Source organism: Catharus ustulatus, chromosome 6, assembly GCF_009819885.2.
Source record: "Catharus ustulatus isolate bCatUst1 chromosome 6, bCatUst1.pri.v2, whole genome shotgun sequence".
NCBI classification, from domain to species: Eukaryota; Metazoa; Chordata; class Aves; order Passeriformes; family Turdidae; genus Catharus; species Catharus ustulatus.
In genome coordinates, this window is record NC_046226.1 from 12,608,973 (window position 1) to 12,627,319 (window position 18,347).

The 18,347-nt window shown below is 37.1% G+C and overlaps 1 protein-coding gene across 8 annotated transcripts in view; it reads right to left on the reverse strand.

Moving 5' to 3' along the window:
* Window positions 1-18,347, reverse strand: part of EML1 (EMAP like 1) — a 128,457-nt gene that overhangs the window by 40,775 nt on the left and 69,335 nt on the right. For 3 of the 8 annotated variants that reach the window (XM_033061527.2, XM_033061526.1, XM_033061524.1), the window contains exons 2-5: window positions 17,803-17,985; window positions 12,359-12,491; window positions 6,709-6,759; window positions 3,315-3,449 (exon numbers count right to left, since the gene is read on the reverse strand). In XM_033061527.2, coding sequence (XP_032917418.1) covers window positions 3,315-3,449; window positions 6,709-6,759; window positions 12,359-12,491; window positions 17,803-17,985 — 502 coding nt within the window. The remainder of the gene's footprint in view (window positions 1-3,314; window positions 3,450-6,708; window positions 6,760-12,358; window positions 12,492-17,802; window positions 17,986-18,347) is intronic. The other 5 variants (XM_033061529.1, XM_033061528.2, XM_033061531.2 and 2 more) reach the window with 3 other exon arrangements.

Below are 18,347 nucleotides of genomic sequence, written 5' to 3' on the forward strand. Positions count from 1 at the left end.
TCCAACCATTTCAAGAGATCAATACAGAAAACAACATCTCCATTCTAATGACTTCACCAAGGCAAAGCAGCCGCATGAAGTTACGCACCATTGCAACACTTCACAGAATTTGCAGCTTAAATTAAGAATGAGCTGTTTTTTTAGCTGTCCCTCCACTGGTCATTATGGGTTTTGCTTGGTTTTGCCTTTCAAATCTTTCAGGCTCACTTGTCCCTAAGATTGTTGATGCTTGGTTTGCTGATTCAGATGTGTGCAGATACACATTCTCTGTGCTACAAGGGTCTGAGAAAAAATTTGTTCAAATCTGCACACCCAGAAAGACACTTTGTTCCTAAGTAAACTAATAACAGATTGCTTTTCCTCTCAAAAGTAATATTTATTTATGGATATTATGTATTGCATTGCGACGTAAATTTTTTCAGTTATATTTTTCTTTTAGAAATCTTGAAGTACAAAAATCTTAGATACAAGATGAAAACCAAATCTCTTAGTTTTTTGTTGTTCATAATTATCTTACAAAAATTTTAAGGGAAGGAAATTCAGATGCTAAGATAGCATCAAATTTCCATACCAGAGGCCCAGTCCTGTGGAATGCTGTTGGCTTATCAAAACTTCATTTACATGCATAGATGCAGAATGCAAACAAGATGTTAATTAGTGCAAATATCACATCTTCCTTGGTTACAATTTTATAACATTTTCTCTGATAGTATTTAAATTTTTTCATTATTATTTTACTTTACTAAGCCTTTCACAGAGTCATAGAACAGGTCAGGTTGGAAGGGATCACAGCTGTTCACCTGGTCCAACCTCTCTGCTCAAGCTAAGTTATACTGGAGCACATGGAACAGAAGTGTGTCCAGACAGTTCTCAGATACCTCCACGGAGGGAGACTCCACAATCTCTCTGGATGATCTGTTCAAGTGCTCAGTCACCTACACGGTAAAAAAAAATCTCACCCTCTTCCTGTGTATCAGTTTCTGCCCATTGCCTCTAGTTATTGCTTGGCACCACTAAGAAGAGCCTGGCCCCATCTTCTTGACACCCTCCATTCAGATATTCATAGACATTGATGAGGTCCCCTCTCAGCTGTCTTTTCTTGAGGCTGAACAGGCCCAGCTACCTCAGCCTTTCCTTGTAAAAGAGATGCTCCAGTTCCTTGATCCACTTAGTAGCTGGACTCACTCCAGGAGCTCCATGTCCCTCTTGTACTGAGGAGCCCAGAACTGGACACAGCACTCCAGACGTGCCTCGTCAGGGCGAGTAGAAAGGCAGTATTGGATGGTTGAACTTGATGATCTAAAAGGTCTCTTCCAACCTTGATAATTCTACAATTTTGGATAGGATCACTTCCCTCAACCTGCTGGCAGTGCTCTTCCTAATGCACTCTAGGATTCCACTGGCCTTTCTGGCCACAAGGGCACACTTCTGGCCCATAGACAGACAGCTTGCTGTCCACCAGAAGCCCTTCTCCTTTAGCCATGTGTGCAGGTCTCTTGCCCACTTTTCCTGATTTCTTGCTCATTTGGATTCATTGTTCTTGAGCCTGGAGGAAGTGATCCTTGGATATCAACAAACTCTCTTGGATCTCTCTGCTCTGCAGGTCCTGTTTCCACAGGGTTCTTCCAAGATCCTGAGCAGGCTAAAGTTAACTCTTTTGAAGTCCATGGTTAAAATCTTGCTGCCCTGCTTCATCCCCTCCTGGTACTCAACTCCACGTCATGGTGATGACAGCCAAAGCTGCCTCCATCCTTCACATCTTCAAAAAGGCCTTCCCGGTTTGTTATCACAGGGTCAAGCAGCACACTATTCCTTGTGGGATCTTCCACTACCTGTGACAGGAAGTTGGCATCAATGCTTTCCAGGAACCTCCTGGACTGTTTGTGCTTTGCTGTGTTGCTTCTCCAGCAGATGTCCAGGTAGTTAAAGTCTCCCACAAGAACCAGGTCCTGTGACTTTGAGGCTGCTTCAAGCTGCCTGTAAAAGACCCCATGCAGTTCCTCCTGTTCAGGCAGCTTGTAGCCAACAGCCACAAAGTGCCACCCTTACTAGTCTGCCCTTTTATCCCAACTCATAACTTATTCTAAGTTCCATAGTTTGCACACTTGTCGTCTTGTTTCACAGCTGAAAACCTAAGCCAGAAACCAAGCTATTAATAATGTAATCACCCATATTTGGGCTGCAAAATAGTACACAACCAGCTGAGTCACTCCTTACTCAAGCAAATATACCGATGAGACAAAAAGGAAAGAATATTTTGAGCCACACCATTGACAATGACTCATGTAATGGCATTGATGCCCAAACAGAGCAGGTAAATTAAGTTATTAATTGAACTTCATTAACAATGTGTTTTTATGTGAGGGAGTGAAACAGTACCATCAACACCATTTCTTGCAAAGGAAACTGCAATAGGACAGGTCAAGCGAAATGGCCAAAACTAAATTCCAACTAGGAAATACAGGAAAGAACTGCTTCACCTATACTGACAATACTGATGAACCTCAACAAAACAGCTATTTGTTCAAGGCTATCCTAAGTCTGAAACCCTTGAACAAGATATCTTCTTTCCTCTGTGCTGTCAGCAATATAGAGAAGCATGATCAGAGATACTCAGAGATAGGCATCACTGCATTCTGCTTCATTAAACAGCACTTGCATGCAAACCTCTCCCTTCACTTATCTTTAATCTGGCTCTCAGACCAAGGCATTCATATTTCAAAGACTGGCTGGACATCAATCCGCATGTGGCATGTAGTGGCTGAATGCTTCTCAACAATTGTTTTGGTTTTTCTTCCTCTTTCCTTCACTTCTTAAACTACCTTTATCTTGATTTATGAGTTTTCTCACTTTTGCTCTTCCTGTTTTCTTTTCCTCATCCCACTGGAGGACAGGAAGTGAATGGCTGTGTGATACTTAGATGCCAGCTGGAGTCAATGCACCACAACTAGAAACTTAAAGAAGTACTTGTCAGGAATATGAAGACCAAGGGAAACCACTGAGATATTAGAAAAAGCGTGTTTAATAATTGTGAACTTTCCTGGGAAACTCTAAGATCTCACACTGTTTATAGTTTGGAAATGAGGCAAATAAATTTAATCTAAATATGAAAACCTGTTTTATTTAAAATATTTTTATTTAATTTATTTTATTTAAATTATTTTTAATATGTACTTTGGTCCAAGAATTGGAGCTTTGTAAAAAAAGAAAGCTTCCAATATTTTAAAAAAGCAGAACTGAGTTCACTAAAAGAAACTAATTTCATAATTAGAGCAGGAGGCAGAGAAAGGGGATAGATACTGAGATAACATTACCTTTCACTGTTCTTTTTACCACTAGATGAACTGCTGGTGGAACCAGTGCGGTTGCGACTCCCTTTGGAATCTCCATAGCTTTCCCTCCGACCTCCTGGGGACACACGCTCAGCTGAACTGGTTCTCTTAATGGTGCTAATAAAACAAGGAGCAAGTTTCACAGTGGCACTTGTCAAGGTATATATTCTACAATAAATATTTTTGAGAAATGTATCAAGTAGAATACTGACCCTAAAACAATAACTATGATTTTTCAAAAAATCTTAACTTGATTTCTTAAAGAGCCTATGTAAGAGTTTTGCTGAGCACCTGGTGAAACAGAGACAAACAAACTGCTTTTTCCTTAATCATAAAATAGAAGATGGGCTAAACAAATTTCATGGAGTAGTTGTAATCATTTTTCCAGGTCATGCTTCAAATCTCTGACTACCACACCATACTTCTGAACTTCTGGATTCCCTTACAAAGAAGTGAAAGTTTTAAAGAGAAAGCATATTGCCTGACATTTCCAGCCAGACTACAGAGAATGCTAAAAGTATTGTCAAAATTTGAACACAAGCAAGCTAACTTTGGGTCTTCATCCAATATCAATTACTCTGTGGTTGAAAGCTAGTTTTAACATACTCCAAACTTCAATTAATGGTGAGCTAACCTGCATTTTTATTGCTGACAAAAATGTATGCTTCCTATGCCTCCTAGTTACATGTATGAATAGATTAGATGCCACACATGTCCTGACAGGAGGTTTCGCAAAGGCTTAAAGCTTGCCCTACCCTCTCACTCTTCAACCATCCTTCCTGCCAAGACAGCTATCAAGGGAGCTCCTGCATGGCTTTATGGCACCCCTTTAGACATCCAGCTCTCTGATGGAAAAATGTGAGCTAAAACACAGATAGTGTTACTTAGTAAATTAAGAGAAGCTCAGTCATAACTTACACTTTATAGGAGACAAATTATTGACCAAAGCACTTCTCCCTAAAGCAGTGCTTCCTAGCAAGAGAGGGAGCAGCTATGGTGAGGCTGCAAAGCAGGTAATGCTTTAGACGTTGTTGCAGACCTGTTGCAGCAGAGAGCTCAGGCAGCAGTACCCAGACTGAGGCAGGAACCACAGGACTCAGTGTCAGGGTCTCATTTTCCCCCATTTCAGTCCTATACTGTTTTCTCCCCCACAGAAAGCATAATGCAAATATCCCCTTTAAGTCATAAAATCCTCACACTAAATAACCTCCTTCAGCAGCTCTCTTACCCCAGATACCAGGGATACCAATGACTGCTTTCAAGCTCACATCTCTCTACCCAAATCCCAACCACAAGTTCCATCCCACTGTGAAAACTTCAGTACTTGCTCCTTTAAGGTCAGTCTCATCCTAGTCACACATTTTATCATCCCCAGCAACCTCCCCCTTGGCCTCCATACACCCTCAGAGATGCTCTGCTTACCAGAATGCTCACCTCATGCATTCTTGAGGACTACTCCAAACATCTCCATCAGTCCCTAATAGCTATCCCCACTCCATCATCTCAGCTCCTCTGTCTCTGTCCCACCTGTGTGGTGTAAGTTGGCTCTCCATAACTAGAGGAACCAAGACAGACTTTTCTGTTCGGTCAAAAAATTCTTAGCTTAGCAACTGTGCACCGTCTGCTTTAAAAAAACTCCAAACTTACTTCTTCTCCCCCATGTCTTTTTACCAGCAAGGAGGGGAGTGTTTCAACACCTCAGCTGAGACTCAGTTACAGAAACCATGGGAACACCTGAACCAGAGTCTTTCTGCAAAAGGATTACCCTTCTGAAAAGAAGGCAGCGCCCATCCAGGGGCAGATCTGCATGTTAAGGTACATCTCAGGCAGCTTGACAAAAAAAACCTTCTGGTACATGTGATGGTAGGGCAGATGCTCAGTGCTGCATTCTTGTAATAAAAACAAGCTTCAAATGATTAAGCTGAAATTTTTGAAATAGTGTTTCTGTGGAGAAAGCAATGTAAGAGAGCAAGCAGAATGCAAAATGACAAAGACAGAACAAAATACATTCATAGGGGAAGAGAAAAGGCAACAGCAAGAATTTACTTCCATCAATTTCAGAAGTGTACTTCCCATATTAGGCTAACATTAGCTAAGTGATCTCAATGTCAAATGCATGAAAAAAACCTCCTCTACTAAATTTACTGTTAATATATAATGAAGTTAAAACTTTAACTATTCTCCCTGCATCTCATAACATCATACAGTTTAATACTACTCTAGTTAAAAAATAAAACCTTGATACTGAAAATGTTTATTACACATTAAATAGATTTATTAGCATGTGCCTCCCACTACTATATATACATTAATAACAGAAATATCCTGTGTGATTTTTCAGGATCAAATCTTTATTTTGGCATCCTTTCCTGGTTAAGAAAATTTCAACATAAGCTGATGTTGATGCATATTTTCTTCGTTAAGGATAAGAGGCATCAACATCAGCCTACACCAAATTAAATTAGGCACATTATAAAAGTGTACTAATCTTAGGAAAAAATTAAATTACAGAAACAATTTGAAACTAATTTTAATGTTGCTTGGGGTTTTATTTTTATAGCTGTCAACATTCAAAAGATGAAACTGTTTAAGAAATTAGAGGGTAGGACTGAAATTTAAAAGTTTAATTCTATCTTCTTTATGAATAATTAAGTCTCATATCAGTATAAAAACTACTTTAACCAGGTGTAAAATTCTTTTAAACCCTTATGATTTATGTCCATCACTGCTTAAACTAATTAGTAATGCTATCTTCTGACAAATTTTATTTTAAACTTTCAACAACAACAACAAAAAGCCCAGTGATAAGCCTTGGTGGTTGGAAACAAGGATTATAATTCCATTATATTAACTCATTTTTGGCATTATACATATTTTTTTAGCTAGACTGTTAAACACCAGTGATTATATCCATGGCAATAGTAAATACACTGTCACCTGAGGAGGAATTTAAAATGACAGAAAATAGTCATTTAACTTACAGGTTTGTAAGAGTATAACTGGATTCCAGAATTTGATTTCCACATTAGTGATATGAAAGGAGTGCATTTGCAATTATTTAAAAAGATAGCATTTAGTTACACAATTTTTAACCTAAGACAGCAATGTAGTCTAATATCCCCATAAAAAATTATGTTAGTATGAAATAATGAAGATACCATCACCGACATTATTATTATCTAGGTTGTGTGATGCATTTATCAATGATGAGAAAGTTTTAGACATGTACTTCTGGAAATGTTAAAAATGTCAATAATAATTACAGTTCTATCATGTTAATGCTTTTACTAAAACACCCACTTTCTATGTGTTGAATTGAAATGGAAAGGAAAAACAACTGAAGTTCAACACTACAAAGCTATTAAGGATCCCTCACCTTAGAGCAGGCTTTTTCAGTTTGCATGCATTGAGAAGATTCACAGACCTGCTTAATCCAGATTGAGAGGTGCATAAACAAAGCAGAATAAAAAGTGAATGCAACAATAAAATGTGGAAACAAGACATTTACAAGACTTACATTAAAAGACAAAATTGCATGCTTTCAAGATATGAAGTCACGTGCAAGAGTAAACAACAAAGTGCTTATTGACTTAGATGTTTGATCATTTCAAACCATACATTTAAGAACACCAATGTATCTTTGAATGACAAAATCTCAGCAGTGTCCCAATAGACTGACCATTTGTAAAGCGACTCAAAAATAAAATTTAAAAAATAAAATTAAAAAAAGAAATCAAAGAGGATATCTGAAGGAACATGACAGATGATCCAGCTAAAAGACAAAGACTATTAAAAAAGCAACAACAAAGACAAGAAAATAAGTCCTCATATATACATACATATACCACTGCATAGCATGAATGTTTCAGGTAGTTGCATTACTGAATAGTGGTGAACAAATCTGGCCAAAATTAAAAAGATATATACTTTATTACTAAAATTATTTGAGAAAATATAAAAGCTTTTTAATAAAAGAAATTAAAAACCAGAAATGCTCTTAAGACAGAAACTGATGGCATTAATATTTTGTCTAGCACTCGTTCTGACCCTCATTTAAATCAATTAGAATGAACTCAGGAATAACATATGACTTTAATTCCATTACGCCTCTGAGCAAAATGCACTAATAACTTTAATTGTTAGAGATACTGTGAAGTGGCATAATAGCTTTGCCACCCGAAGTTCAATGGAGAAGGATTTCTTTTTTAATTTATATTCTAAATATTTTAAACCATTTTCTTTGAGGGACAAGTGTTACACAGAGCATTTAACTGAAGGTTCAATTCAGAGTTTGTGTGTGTGCCAGTTACAAACCATCGCTGCCCCCCAACAGAACGCACAACATTAATTCCAGGCGACTGAACAATTTCCTAGGGGCCATGTGTTTAGAGTTTAGAAGAACAGGAATTTATCATATTAAAGTATTTTATTCCCTGCAAACAAAGCTCTTTATGTTTTCTTTGTTCCCGCTTCTTCCTTTTGATCTCCATTGTCAGAGTTTTGCACCATTGTAATACTTTGCAATCTGCTGGGGGAGAAAGAATGACTGATTGTCTCCTTTTGAAAGGGAAAGTATGTGCAAGCCTGCAGCCTGCACCAGCATCCCTACTGGGAAAGGTACTGTCTGCATTCTCCTTCCTTACATTTTTTTTCCCGCTTTTTCCCCCTCAGCTCTTGGAAACAAAGCTATCCTAAATGAGTCACAAAACCTTAGATTTTAATAGGGAACACAAAACATTACTACTGCATGCTGGCCGAATTCCAAAGACAAATTTAGTGTTAAGCAGCAAACTTCAAGCCACATTATATGCCAAAGAAAGAGTGCAGGGGGAAGGGAAAGTTCTACTCACAATACACTAATCTTATCCAGAAGGAAAATTTCAAATAATTACGCTAAGCACAAAGTTTAAAATAAAACTACGGCAACATTCAAAAAGCTGTTACTCAAAATAGGTCATACACTTCTAAATCATAGAATTAGTAAATATATTAAAATTCAAATCAAATCCTCTGATCAAAGGTTTCTTGTGAAGATGACATGGAAACACTTTTCAAAGCCAGGCAATTCTTGATTGTCCATCTGTGTCAGCTGATTGTTCAGCCCACCTCAGAATCACTCCAGCTCTCTGTTATCTGGCTGGCACCCAGAGCCTCCCAGCTGCGTTCACATGGTACCCAGAGCCTGAGCACTGCAGGTCCTCTTGGTGTTTGACCACAATTTTTGGTCCCAGTTCCACCACCATCACTAGGCTTTCTATCTTGCACTGTATTACCACCAGGTACTTTTATAATGCAGTTGATCCATATTTTGGATTTGTGCTTTTGCTCTATTCAAGTTATTTCAGTCCTTCCTTAACCTGGATAATTGGGTATTGACTGTATGAGATCTGAATGCTAAAGCAGGGTTTGTGCCCTCAATTCTAATTGAAGTCAAAGTCAGTTGAGGTTACTCAAAGCTTTGCAAGATCTGGATCTAATTATCACATTAGGCCCTATAACAACCTACTGATATCCAGTGATACATGTTTTACATATGGAGAAGCAATATGCATAGAGGTTAAATGATTTGCATAAGGTCACTGAGAGAATATATGGCAGAACTCAAATAAAAGCCTGCTAGTTCCACCCTTTCAGCCTCAAGCCTTTTTTATTACCTCCAATTTTATATTCCTGCCAGAAGAAGTCATTTCCATTTCAAATATTAAATGGGAAATCAGAAAATGTAGTGAACTCTGAACCACATCTCCTTGGTAATCCAGCAAGGCAGATAAGCTATATACCAACCTGTGGGTTCAAACGAGTTAACCAACACATTTAATACAGCTATTGTATGAAATGAGATTGTCTCTGCAGACATACCAGTAAATACATCTGTTTCTAAGCAGGAGAATGTATGGATGCACACTTAGTCCCACACAGACTATTTGCATATATTTACATAAATTGCACTACAAACTGTTTCAAGGGACAGACATGTCATTTCAATTGGACCTCATACAGTCTTAACTTAAACAGTGCTAAGTATAGGAGAAGAGAGAAATCAGAAATAATTTGATTGTAAGCTTTCTTTTCATAAGGCAGGATAACATTTGGGAAAGATTCCATTCACCTGCACTTGCTCTTGGGTATATGATCACAGGTAATAAAAAATGGAAGATGATAATTTTTACTATTGCAATCCTAGGAAATATTTGTCGGTCTCAACAGCAAATCAAAAGTTTGGAAGATGACTCAGCAAATTTTTTTTTCCTTTCCTATTGTTGTTTCTAACTTTACTTTCACTTTTCAAATTCTACCTTTTCAATTGAGTACTATGCTGTATAGAAAAACTACTAAAAGCATTCAAGTAGAAATTAAGTTTCAAAACATCTATAAACACTTAATGGTGTTTACAGCTGCTGTGTCACATGACCATAATTTGGACTAAATAATACCTACATTACAAATTAGCCACAGTTTTGGAAGCAGTTCATAAGGAAAAAGAAAAAAAAGAAAAAAGGAAAAAAAAAACTCTGCTTAACAGAAATCAGAACTAAAAAATAGCTTGAAATTTCCCACCATCTGGAAACTGTGCAATGCTGAGAGAAGCTGCTAGCACAAATAAACAAGCCCTACCCTTTGAAAAGGAAGTTATTTGATTTTGCTGATGTATTTCCACTGCTGTTTTATGCATAAAAACATGCAGCTCCTGAAGGTAAAAGGGTCCAGTATAAACAAAAAGTGTAATTGAATTAATCTTAAGGATGCATAATAAATCATTCTTCTTGACTGTATACAAGAAAGATATTTGGAGTACTTACTGTATTTTCTCTGAATAGTGAATATGTGGAACACCATTCATATAAAACCCTAAAATCTGGCCAGTTAATTCAAGGTTCACTATTAAATGATTACAGAATAATTTACCAAAAAATGTTTTGTACAGTAATTAATTGATGAGGTCCTTACTATTCCATTTTATTACTCTTGAAGTATATCTATAGGTAAGTCAAGAAATATGTTTTCATATAGTTTAATAAAGGCAACAATAAAGAACATTTTCATGTTAAAGACACCAATACAGAAGTTTAGAATATTTGAAGGGTTACAATAATTCTACAGCACCTGAATATACAACTGTTTTTTTCAGGACTTGGAGCAACTCCGCTCTCCTAAGCACTCTTAGTAAGTGTTCACCTATTTCAACAGAATTGTGCATATATTTTTTCTTTTCCAAATATACATTTTCATGATGCATATTTTAAAGTACATTCAGCCTAGATTCTTCAGCAATGAGAAGGGACAAAGCATAATGAAAAGACACTAAATACTGGCCCTGTGGAAGAATTTTTCACACAGGAATCAAGACAGTCTAAAAATGCTCCCTAAGCATGCTCTCTAAGGATTTCCCACTGGCATTCTGGGTATCCAGGCTGCATGTGGGTCAGGTGGAGGGGATACAGGGTGCCACTTATCTACAGGGATCCTAAGCTAGGATAATGCCTACAGGCTGCAGGCAATACTAGATGGAACTAGTGTAACTACATAAAGGCCTCCAAGAACAGAGAAAGCATGAGTATGATCCTGACCTGCACTTCACCCACCCTGCTCTGGGGCAGAAAGTCCTATGCTGAACGCTAGAGACAGAGCTCAGAGACTCAGGAATCACAGGTGAAGTCTCCCAATGCCTGTGCTTTCATATGTTTTATAACTACTAGTTGAAACTTAATTAGGAAGAATGAAATTATGATAATTTTTAAGAAAAAAGAATTTAAGAAGAACAAATGTGTTTTAAAATTCAGCATGTACTAAATACTGCTCCTTTTAAAACACTAATATATTTCCTTTTGTAAAAGGAAAGTTCTTCCACACATTTTTAAACTTCAGATAACACAAATCTAATAATGGAACAGTTTGGACCATATTTACTTTCCTTCTCCTCTGTTAAGGGCTGATTGAGACCAGCCTACCAAAGCCTACAGCTGCAGCAATCTCCAGCTCATAAGAGCTCACAGGAGTTCATTTTTGTGACATAAGGTATTTTCCAATTTTAATTGTCCACAGTGTAACTTCTCTCTACAATAACAGAATCTGGAGTTTCTTGAAAATCAATCCTCTTCAGTAACAAAACCGCATATCCTTAGCCACCCTTTTCCCCTTCTGGGGAAAAATTCTCTTTATGAGAGAGACCTCAGATCTTAGCAGGTTAATGCTCTCATCTCTACAACTTACCCTCCCTCAGAACTGACAACACCACCACCACAAAAAGATGAAGAGACACATGAGATGTACAAAAAAAACCCCAGCCCAAACCCCAAACTATTATCTTTTATACACATACCACACAGCAGATCAGCACCACAATAACTGTCATGTATAACTTGAACTTGCTTCACCCTATCCATTCCATTCCTTATAACCCAGATGTATAAAACATTTAGTCCATTTAAAAACAGCTACACTCAAAGCAAATTGGGACAGAGTAGTAATTTTTAAAAGGGCTTAAATACATGCTAATGGTAAGATATCTAAAGATGGATGTTTTCATTTGCATAAATATGTGCTAGGCAGAGAATTTTCCTCCTCCCTGAGATGCTGCTAACCTTGTGCATGCAGTTTATATGATAATTTTGTTAGTGAGAGCACCACTAACGATAACATGCTGATTTGCAATGATAACACTGTTTCTCTGCAGACCATGTATTTGCTACTAGCTACTCAGAGAATTCTTGCACCACTTTTTCCATCATGTTGGGCAAGAGCATGCTAGAAATGCTTTATTCTTTCTCTGCTAAATTCTTAAAAGCAAGAAATAAACACAAACCAGTAAGACCAAGCATTGTGCATTCTCTCATGGTAATAACCTTAATTGTAATTAGAATGAATAAATTGAATGCCTCTTAGAATGAAATCCGTATCCTTTTCTTTCCAAACTAAATATTTAGGCTGCTGCTTTGCAAGTAAGAAAAACTGCATATCTAGAAGGTTAAGAGGAGCTATACCATGTTTTCAATTCTATGGCTATAAGGTTTCTCATAGGTGCTTACCTTTTTGCTGCTGGTGATACAGTCTCCTTTCTGGTTCCTGATGGAGAAGGTAAAGAGCCACTTGGTTTCTTTGGTAATACAGTTCCATTGTTAACTGTAGTCCTTAAAGGCAGGGTTTGTACCAGTGGTCTTGCTGTAAAACAAGTATAAGAAGAAATCATTGCCTTCATTTACTTTTCTGTGTTTTTTCCTCAGCAAACAACACTAGAATATTTTACATTTTCCACATAGTGCGCCGTTTTTGTGTGACTATGGCCAAATTCAGCACAGATGAGGATTTTAACATTAAGGAATTCTTGAAAATTATTATTATTATTATTATTATTATTATCATCATCATCATCATAATTCATAATAAAAGTAAAAACTCTGTCCTAGATCAAGGAGCTTATTGGTAAGCCCAAAAGTAGTTGTCCTCAAAACCAATCCTGCTCTGTCAAAAAAACATCAGTCTCCTGCACAGCTAGATAGCAACCAGAGGAGTGCTAGAAATTAAGGCAAGTTCTCATCCCAGGAACTCCAGCTCTTCATCCCTCAATCTTCTTGGAGGTTTCCCACAAGTAAATTACGTATTAAGAAATTTCTACTCCCCCAAAATGTCTTTTTTCAAAGAATGTGGGCTTATGTTTGATAGGAAGGATTTGTACTCTTTATTCAGAAAAAGCAACTGAAATCAGCAGAAGAGTGAAGGTAATAAGCTGGCATTCTCTACCTACATTTTTCTGATCAAATGTTGGCTCAAAAAAATGTTATACATGTTACAGCTGTAATTAAAATTAGAATGACAGAAAAGTCCCATTCAAGTAGTTAGAAGTTAGTTGCAAAACCTGTGTTAAAACTGCAAGCAATGAGTACCAATGAAAACTACCATGGATCATAGCCTGGAAACACAGACACAAACATGACTAGTGCTCTCTCCACAGCAGGGAAAAAAAACTTGAATCATTTGAAATTTGATAGGACTTTGTATTACAAGCCATTGTAGAGATGCCAAAAGCCTCTGGGTTCAGAGAAACACCTTCTGAGAGAATGCAGCAGTCACAAGTCACTTTAGGAACGTAAAATTTCATTGAACTTGAAGAGGATGGCAGGGAGAATACCTATGATATGTTCTTCAAAAAAGACTGCCAAGGATAAAAGATCTAAAAGGCTAAACTGAAACAGTACCAATTGTATGCAATTATAGGTCATATTGTAAGAACATCCTGTTCTAGCACTGACAGCAAGCATTTATTGACTTATTCACCCTAAGTTTTCATACACTGAACAAAAACATAGACGTGAAAAATCTTCAAAAGATTGTCAGCAAATATGGTCTACTAGAGAATGCAACTTGCAAGACAAACTTTGTCTTGAAACTTTGTTAGAATACACACTTACTTGTTTATGTAGTTATCATTTGTTTGTTCAGAGGACAGAAATTTAGAAAACAACCTAGAAGGGAAATACTGAAGGATTGAGGCTTATTTGGCTTAGAAGAGCTAAGGATGGCAGGAAAGAAAGTCAACAAAGGCAGTAAAAGAAGAAAATTTTCTCTTTGCTCACTGAGGGTTCCTTCCAGCCCCGCCTTCCATGATCTGTTTTAGCTGACTAATGTCGTCTTTAGGGTTCACACAAAACATCTGAAGTTTACTTGGCTATTTATTTATTTTTTAAAAAATGAATTCAGATATCTTAATTCTATTTACCTCTCCTTTACTAGTTTTTTTGTATATTAAATTCGTTTTACAGTTTTGTGCTAGAAGCTCTGCTGCTTGTTTCCTAATTGCTGCATTGCTGTAATTAATTCATACGTATAAAACTGATTCTGTTGCATCCTATAGAACCACAGGTAGCTGTAGTTGAGAAGTTGTGGACCTGTCTCCTGGCAAGCTTTCTATAGCTTACAAAACTTTAATGAGCTTTGAAAGGACAAATTAGAACAGCAATTGAAGTTAAAAAATAAATTATTAAAATATTTTTCTTATTTATAGTTATTCAAAAAGAATGCCTGTTAAAGAGTAGCTGGAGTGAACTAGCTGGAGTCTGTTTACTCTCCTAACCTTATGAAATTGAAACTAGCAGCAGCCAGGAATAAACCCTGCAACCTTTAACAGAAGTTTTGCTTCAGATCCAGCACCAACCCACTTCTGGAAATAGAGATTTAAATGGTCAACTAGTGTAGAAAGTGACACTATGAAACTCTTGCACAGCACACAGAAAAACTGTGCATTATTCAATAAATCCACTGTTTACTCAGGAGCTATCTAGTTTTACTTACAACAGCTAGTTCACACCAGTGGTAACTGGCATCACAGTCACACAATCCCAAACATGTCATTGCTGTTAGAAGTCAGTAACAAACTGCTATTACTGTTTTGTCAGTAATGTTTATTTAGAAGTTCTTGTGCTTCAAGGTCTTACCTGTGGTAGCAGGACTGACAAGTTTATCAGCCTCAGCAGCAGCTTTTTTAATCATACTCTGATCTATGGATTAATAGGGCTGTTAAGTTTACAAACAAAACCAATAATTGCAAAAGGAAAAAACAACAAACACAAGTAAAACAAAGGCAGGAAGCCATACTGAAACTCCACCAAGTAGTAGAATTAAATAAGGAAAGGAAAAAAAATTCCCAAACAACTAAACAAAAACTCAAAACACCATTAGAGAAGGAGTTCCATAAATGGACAAGATAAGCCGTTCCCTTTCCATGATGTATGCTGCTTTTAAGCTGCTTAGCTCAGGTTTAGAACAAGAGCACAAAGACTGAAAACAAGCTCAAGATTTTTCCGTCATACATTTGAAAGTCTGAAATTTGAAGTCTTTAAATTCATTTTAAATCTGAAGTACTCAGAAAAATGAAGTTGTTTGTCCCATGAATATTCTTGTTCCAGACTTTATAAAGTACTGGGGGAGATGCTGTTTTTCCAAAGGCACAGGCCTCCCCCAACACATTCACTTAATCCTGGTCTACTTCATCTATAGATCAAATGAAAACACCAGCATACATTATGCTTCAAACATCAGTTTGCTTGGACACAACTTCTGTAACATTCTGTGGGATCAAATTCCACTTTTTAAAATTTCTAATATGGAATTAGTCATTAAACAACATAGGGAAAATAAACAGGTTCAGTCTATGCAGCCCAAGGGGTAAAGCATGAGAAGCCACCACTCTCACTCCTCCCATGTCTAAAAAAGCCCTCTCCTAAGAGTCTCCATCAGGAGCCTCCATAATGCTATTCCAAACTAAAATTAGGCTTATGCTAAGTAACTGCATACAATTTATTATAAAGTAGTTTTGCCTACTAAGGAATAATAGGCCATCATGTGAAATATGTCATATTTAACAAAACAGTTGGGAAAAAAAACCAAGTTCTCAGAATACTTCAGATTCTCTTCCATGTTTATAATTCATGTTTAATAAGTTTGACCATACACTAAATGATACAGTTGATGTACAGCAAACTGGAAGTTCTTTGCATAAACAGTCAGAGTAGTGATCTTCTCCAGAGATTAGGTGGGTTTCGTGGGCAATTCATTCAGGTAATTGGCAATGGAAGAGCAATTGACATTTGTAGTCCTCTATTTGAATTATTACAGTAAAACTCCTTACACTGTAATTTCACACACACATTAAGAATCAGGCATGCCATATATATATTTAAAAAACCTCCAAGTCACACATATAAAAATACCACAAACAAACAAACAAACAAACTCCTACAAAACCAGCCACAGAAGACAGGGGAATAGGCTTACAGCAGCTTTTCTTCAGCATAGATTGAACTATGGCTCTAATGGTCTGCCATGACCAAGAAAACCTCTCCTGATTTAGAGCTCAACTCTGCTCACAGAATCCATGAAAATCTGGTTTATATCTTGCTAAGTAAAGCCAGTAGGCAAAAACAGATTTGGTTACAACTCAGTAATAATTACTAGACTTTATTTCCTCCATGCATCAGATAATATCTATTTTACAGGCAACATGAAGCCTTTTAATCCCTTGTAAAACCAGATTTGATGGAACATTTTAGCGCAGTGGAGGCTATCTTTAGCAACATTTAACTTATCTGATATTTTAAAATTTTTTATCAATAAAACAAAGACAAAATAAGATTACAAGAGAAAGGGAAGAGAACATGAAGACAAGATTGAAGATATTTAGTGCCTAGTCCACCTGACAGCTAGCATGAGACACAACCTGTAATTCTGTAATTTGGTTCTGTAATTCTGCTCCTTTCACCTTTCGTCATCTCCCAACACAAAACTTTGTAAAAAACATGACATCTCAGTTCAACAAATTAAGTAGTTCCTACCTAGACTTAAATCAATAACTAGAGGTACATATTTTTGCAGGGCCACAAATATATAACTGAGATTAAAGGAAGTACTAACTTTAAACTGAGAAAATTATGAATCCATAACTCTGTAACACAATTCTCATGCAAAGCAAGGTTTTAATTAATATTTCTATATAGCAGGACCCCAAAAGAAACAACTTCTTAAGTTAGACAACAGAGAGCCTGTGAAGTCAGTGTTTTCTTTCCACATCTAGGTTGCCACCACTTTTACTCCCAAGACCACCCTAAAATACCTTGTGTATTTCTCTGAGCTGCACACAGGCAGTCTCCCAGGCCTTTGCAGCCTCACACACTACAGTAAATGACTGGGTTCTAAAAAACCTTCACTCCTGTGGAGTGCTGGATGTTCAGGTCCAGTTTTAGTGAATTGTGCACAGAAAAACCCATTCCTGGAGAGCAGGAGTCTTGAGAGAGCACACTGTGGCACATGGGCACAGCACAGAATTCTGCCAAACAGTGACATCTGTCACACCTTGCACCTTGATGGCTCTGGCGCTGCTGCTCTGGAACACAGTCAGGCAACAGCCACAGCTCTACCTTTCCTTTGTAACTGAGAGCTGTTTTGTACCATCTTCTCAGTCATGTCAGCTCTGTGCTAGCTTGGAGCTCTGTCTTATGCCTGTATGATGCATAGACACTTAAGACAAATTAAATTTTAATTGCATTTTACTTCATTTTAATTCATTTTTAATGAAATTAAAAATTAATTTGATGAAATTAAAAATCCTAATTTTTTAGGATTAAAAATCCCCAATATTTTAGGAGTTTCACCCACAGAAGGCAATGCCTTCCCTAAAGAGTTTATAAAACATCTTGATCAGAAGTAAGGAAGTGATAGCAGTGGTTAAATGTAGATTGTTGATTAAGCATTAAGAAAATGCAAATGCTTTGCTGGTTCATGTAAACTGTGGAAGGGTCACAGATTTAACCATCTCGATTTTCATGTGTTCTTTTAAACAGATTGAATTTCAAATGTATTTTATTTAGAGTTTGATTTGTTGATTTTGAATATTTCAAGATCTAATGAATAACCTATTTTAATACATATGAAACACTCGTTGAACTGCACTATCTCTTTTACATCTATCTGAAATGCAAACCTTTGGTAGGTCCTTTCTTGTTCTGCATGGCCTGCTGCTCCTCCGTAATATTCAAGCGTCGGACCACATCAGCAAGGGCAGATTTGAGCAGCTGGATGTCATCTTCCTGCATCTGGACACGCTGCTCCAGAGAGGCAATGCGATCTGTGACCTCCATACTGCTTGCAGCAGAGGCACTGTCATCTAAACAAAACAGCAAGAAAAAAAAAATGCATTATCAATAAAGGATAGCCATCTAGAAGTACCTTATGCAATTGGCTGCAGGTAAAAACAAGGCTTTTCTCAGATGACTTCTTGAGGATGAAGGTTTTTAAGTGACCAAAAGGAAGAGATTAAAAAAAAATAAAAATAAAAATAAAAGATACATACTTAAGTAAGATGTGATGACAAGATTGGCTTCAGGGCCAGTTGTTAATTGGGTTCCACTACCAATTATCTGCATGTGAAATCTGCAGTGATCAATCATCATCCTTCACTGTTCTGCTCAACACAACATTCTGACACTGCTGGGCATTCAGGTAAAGAGCTACATTTTCTGATCTGCT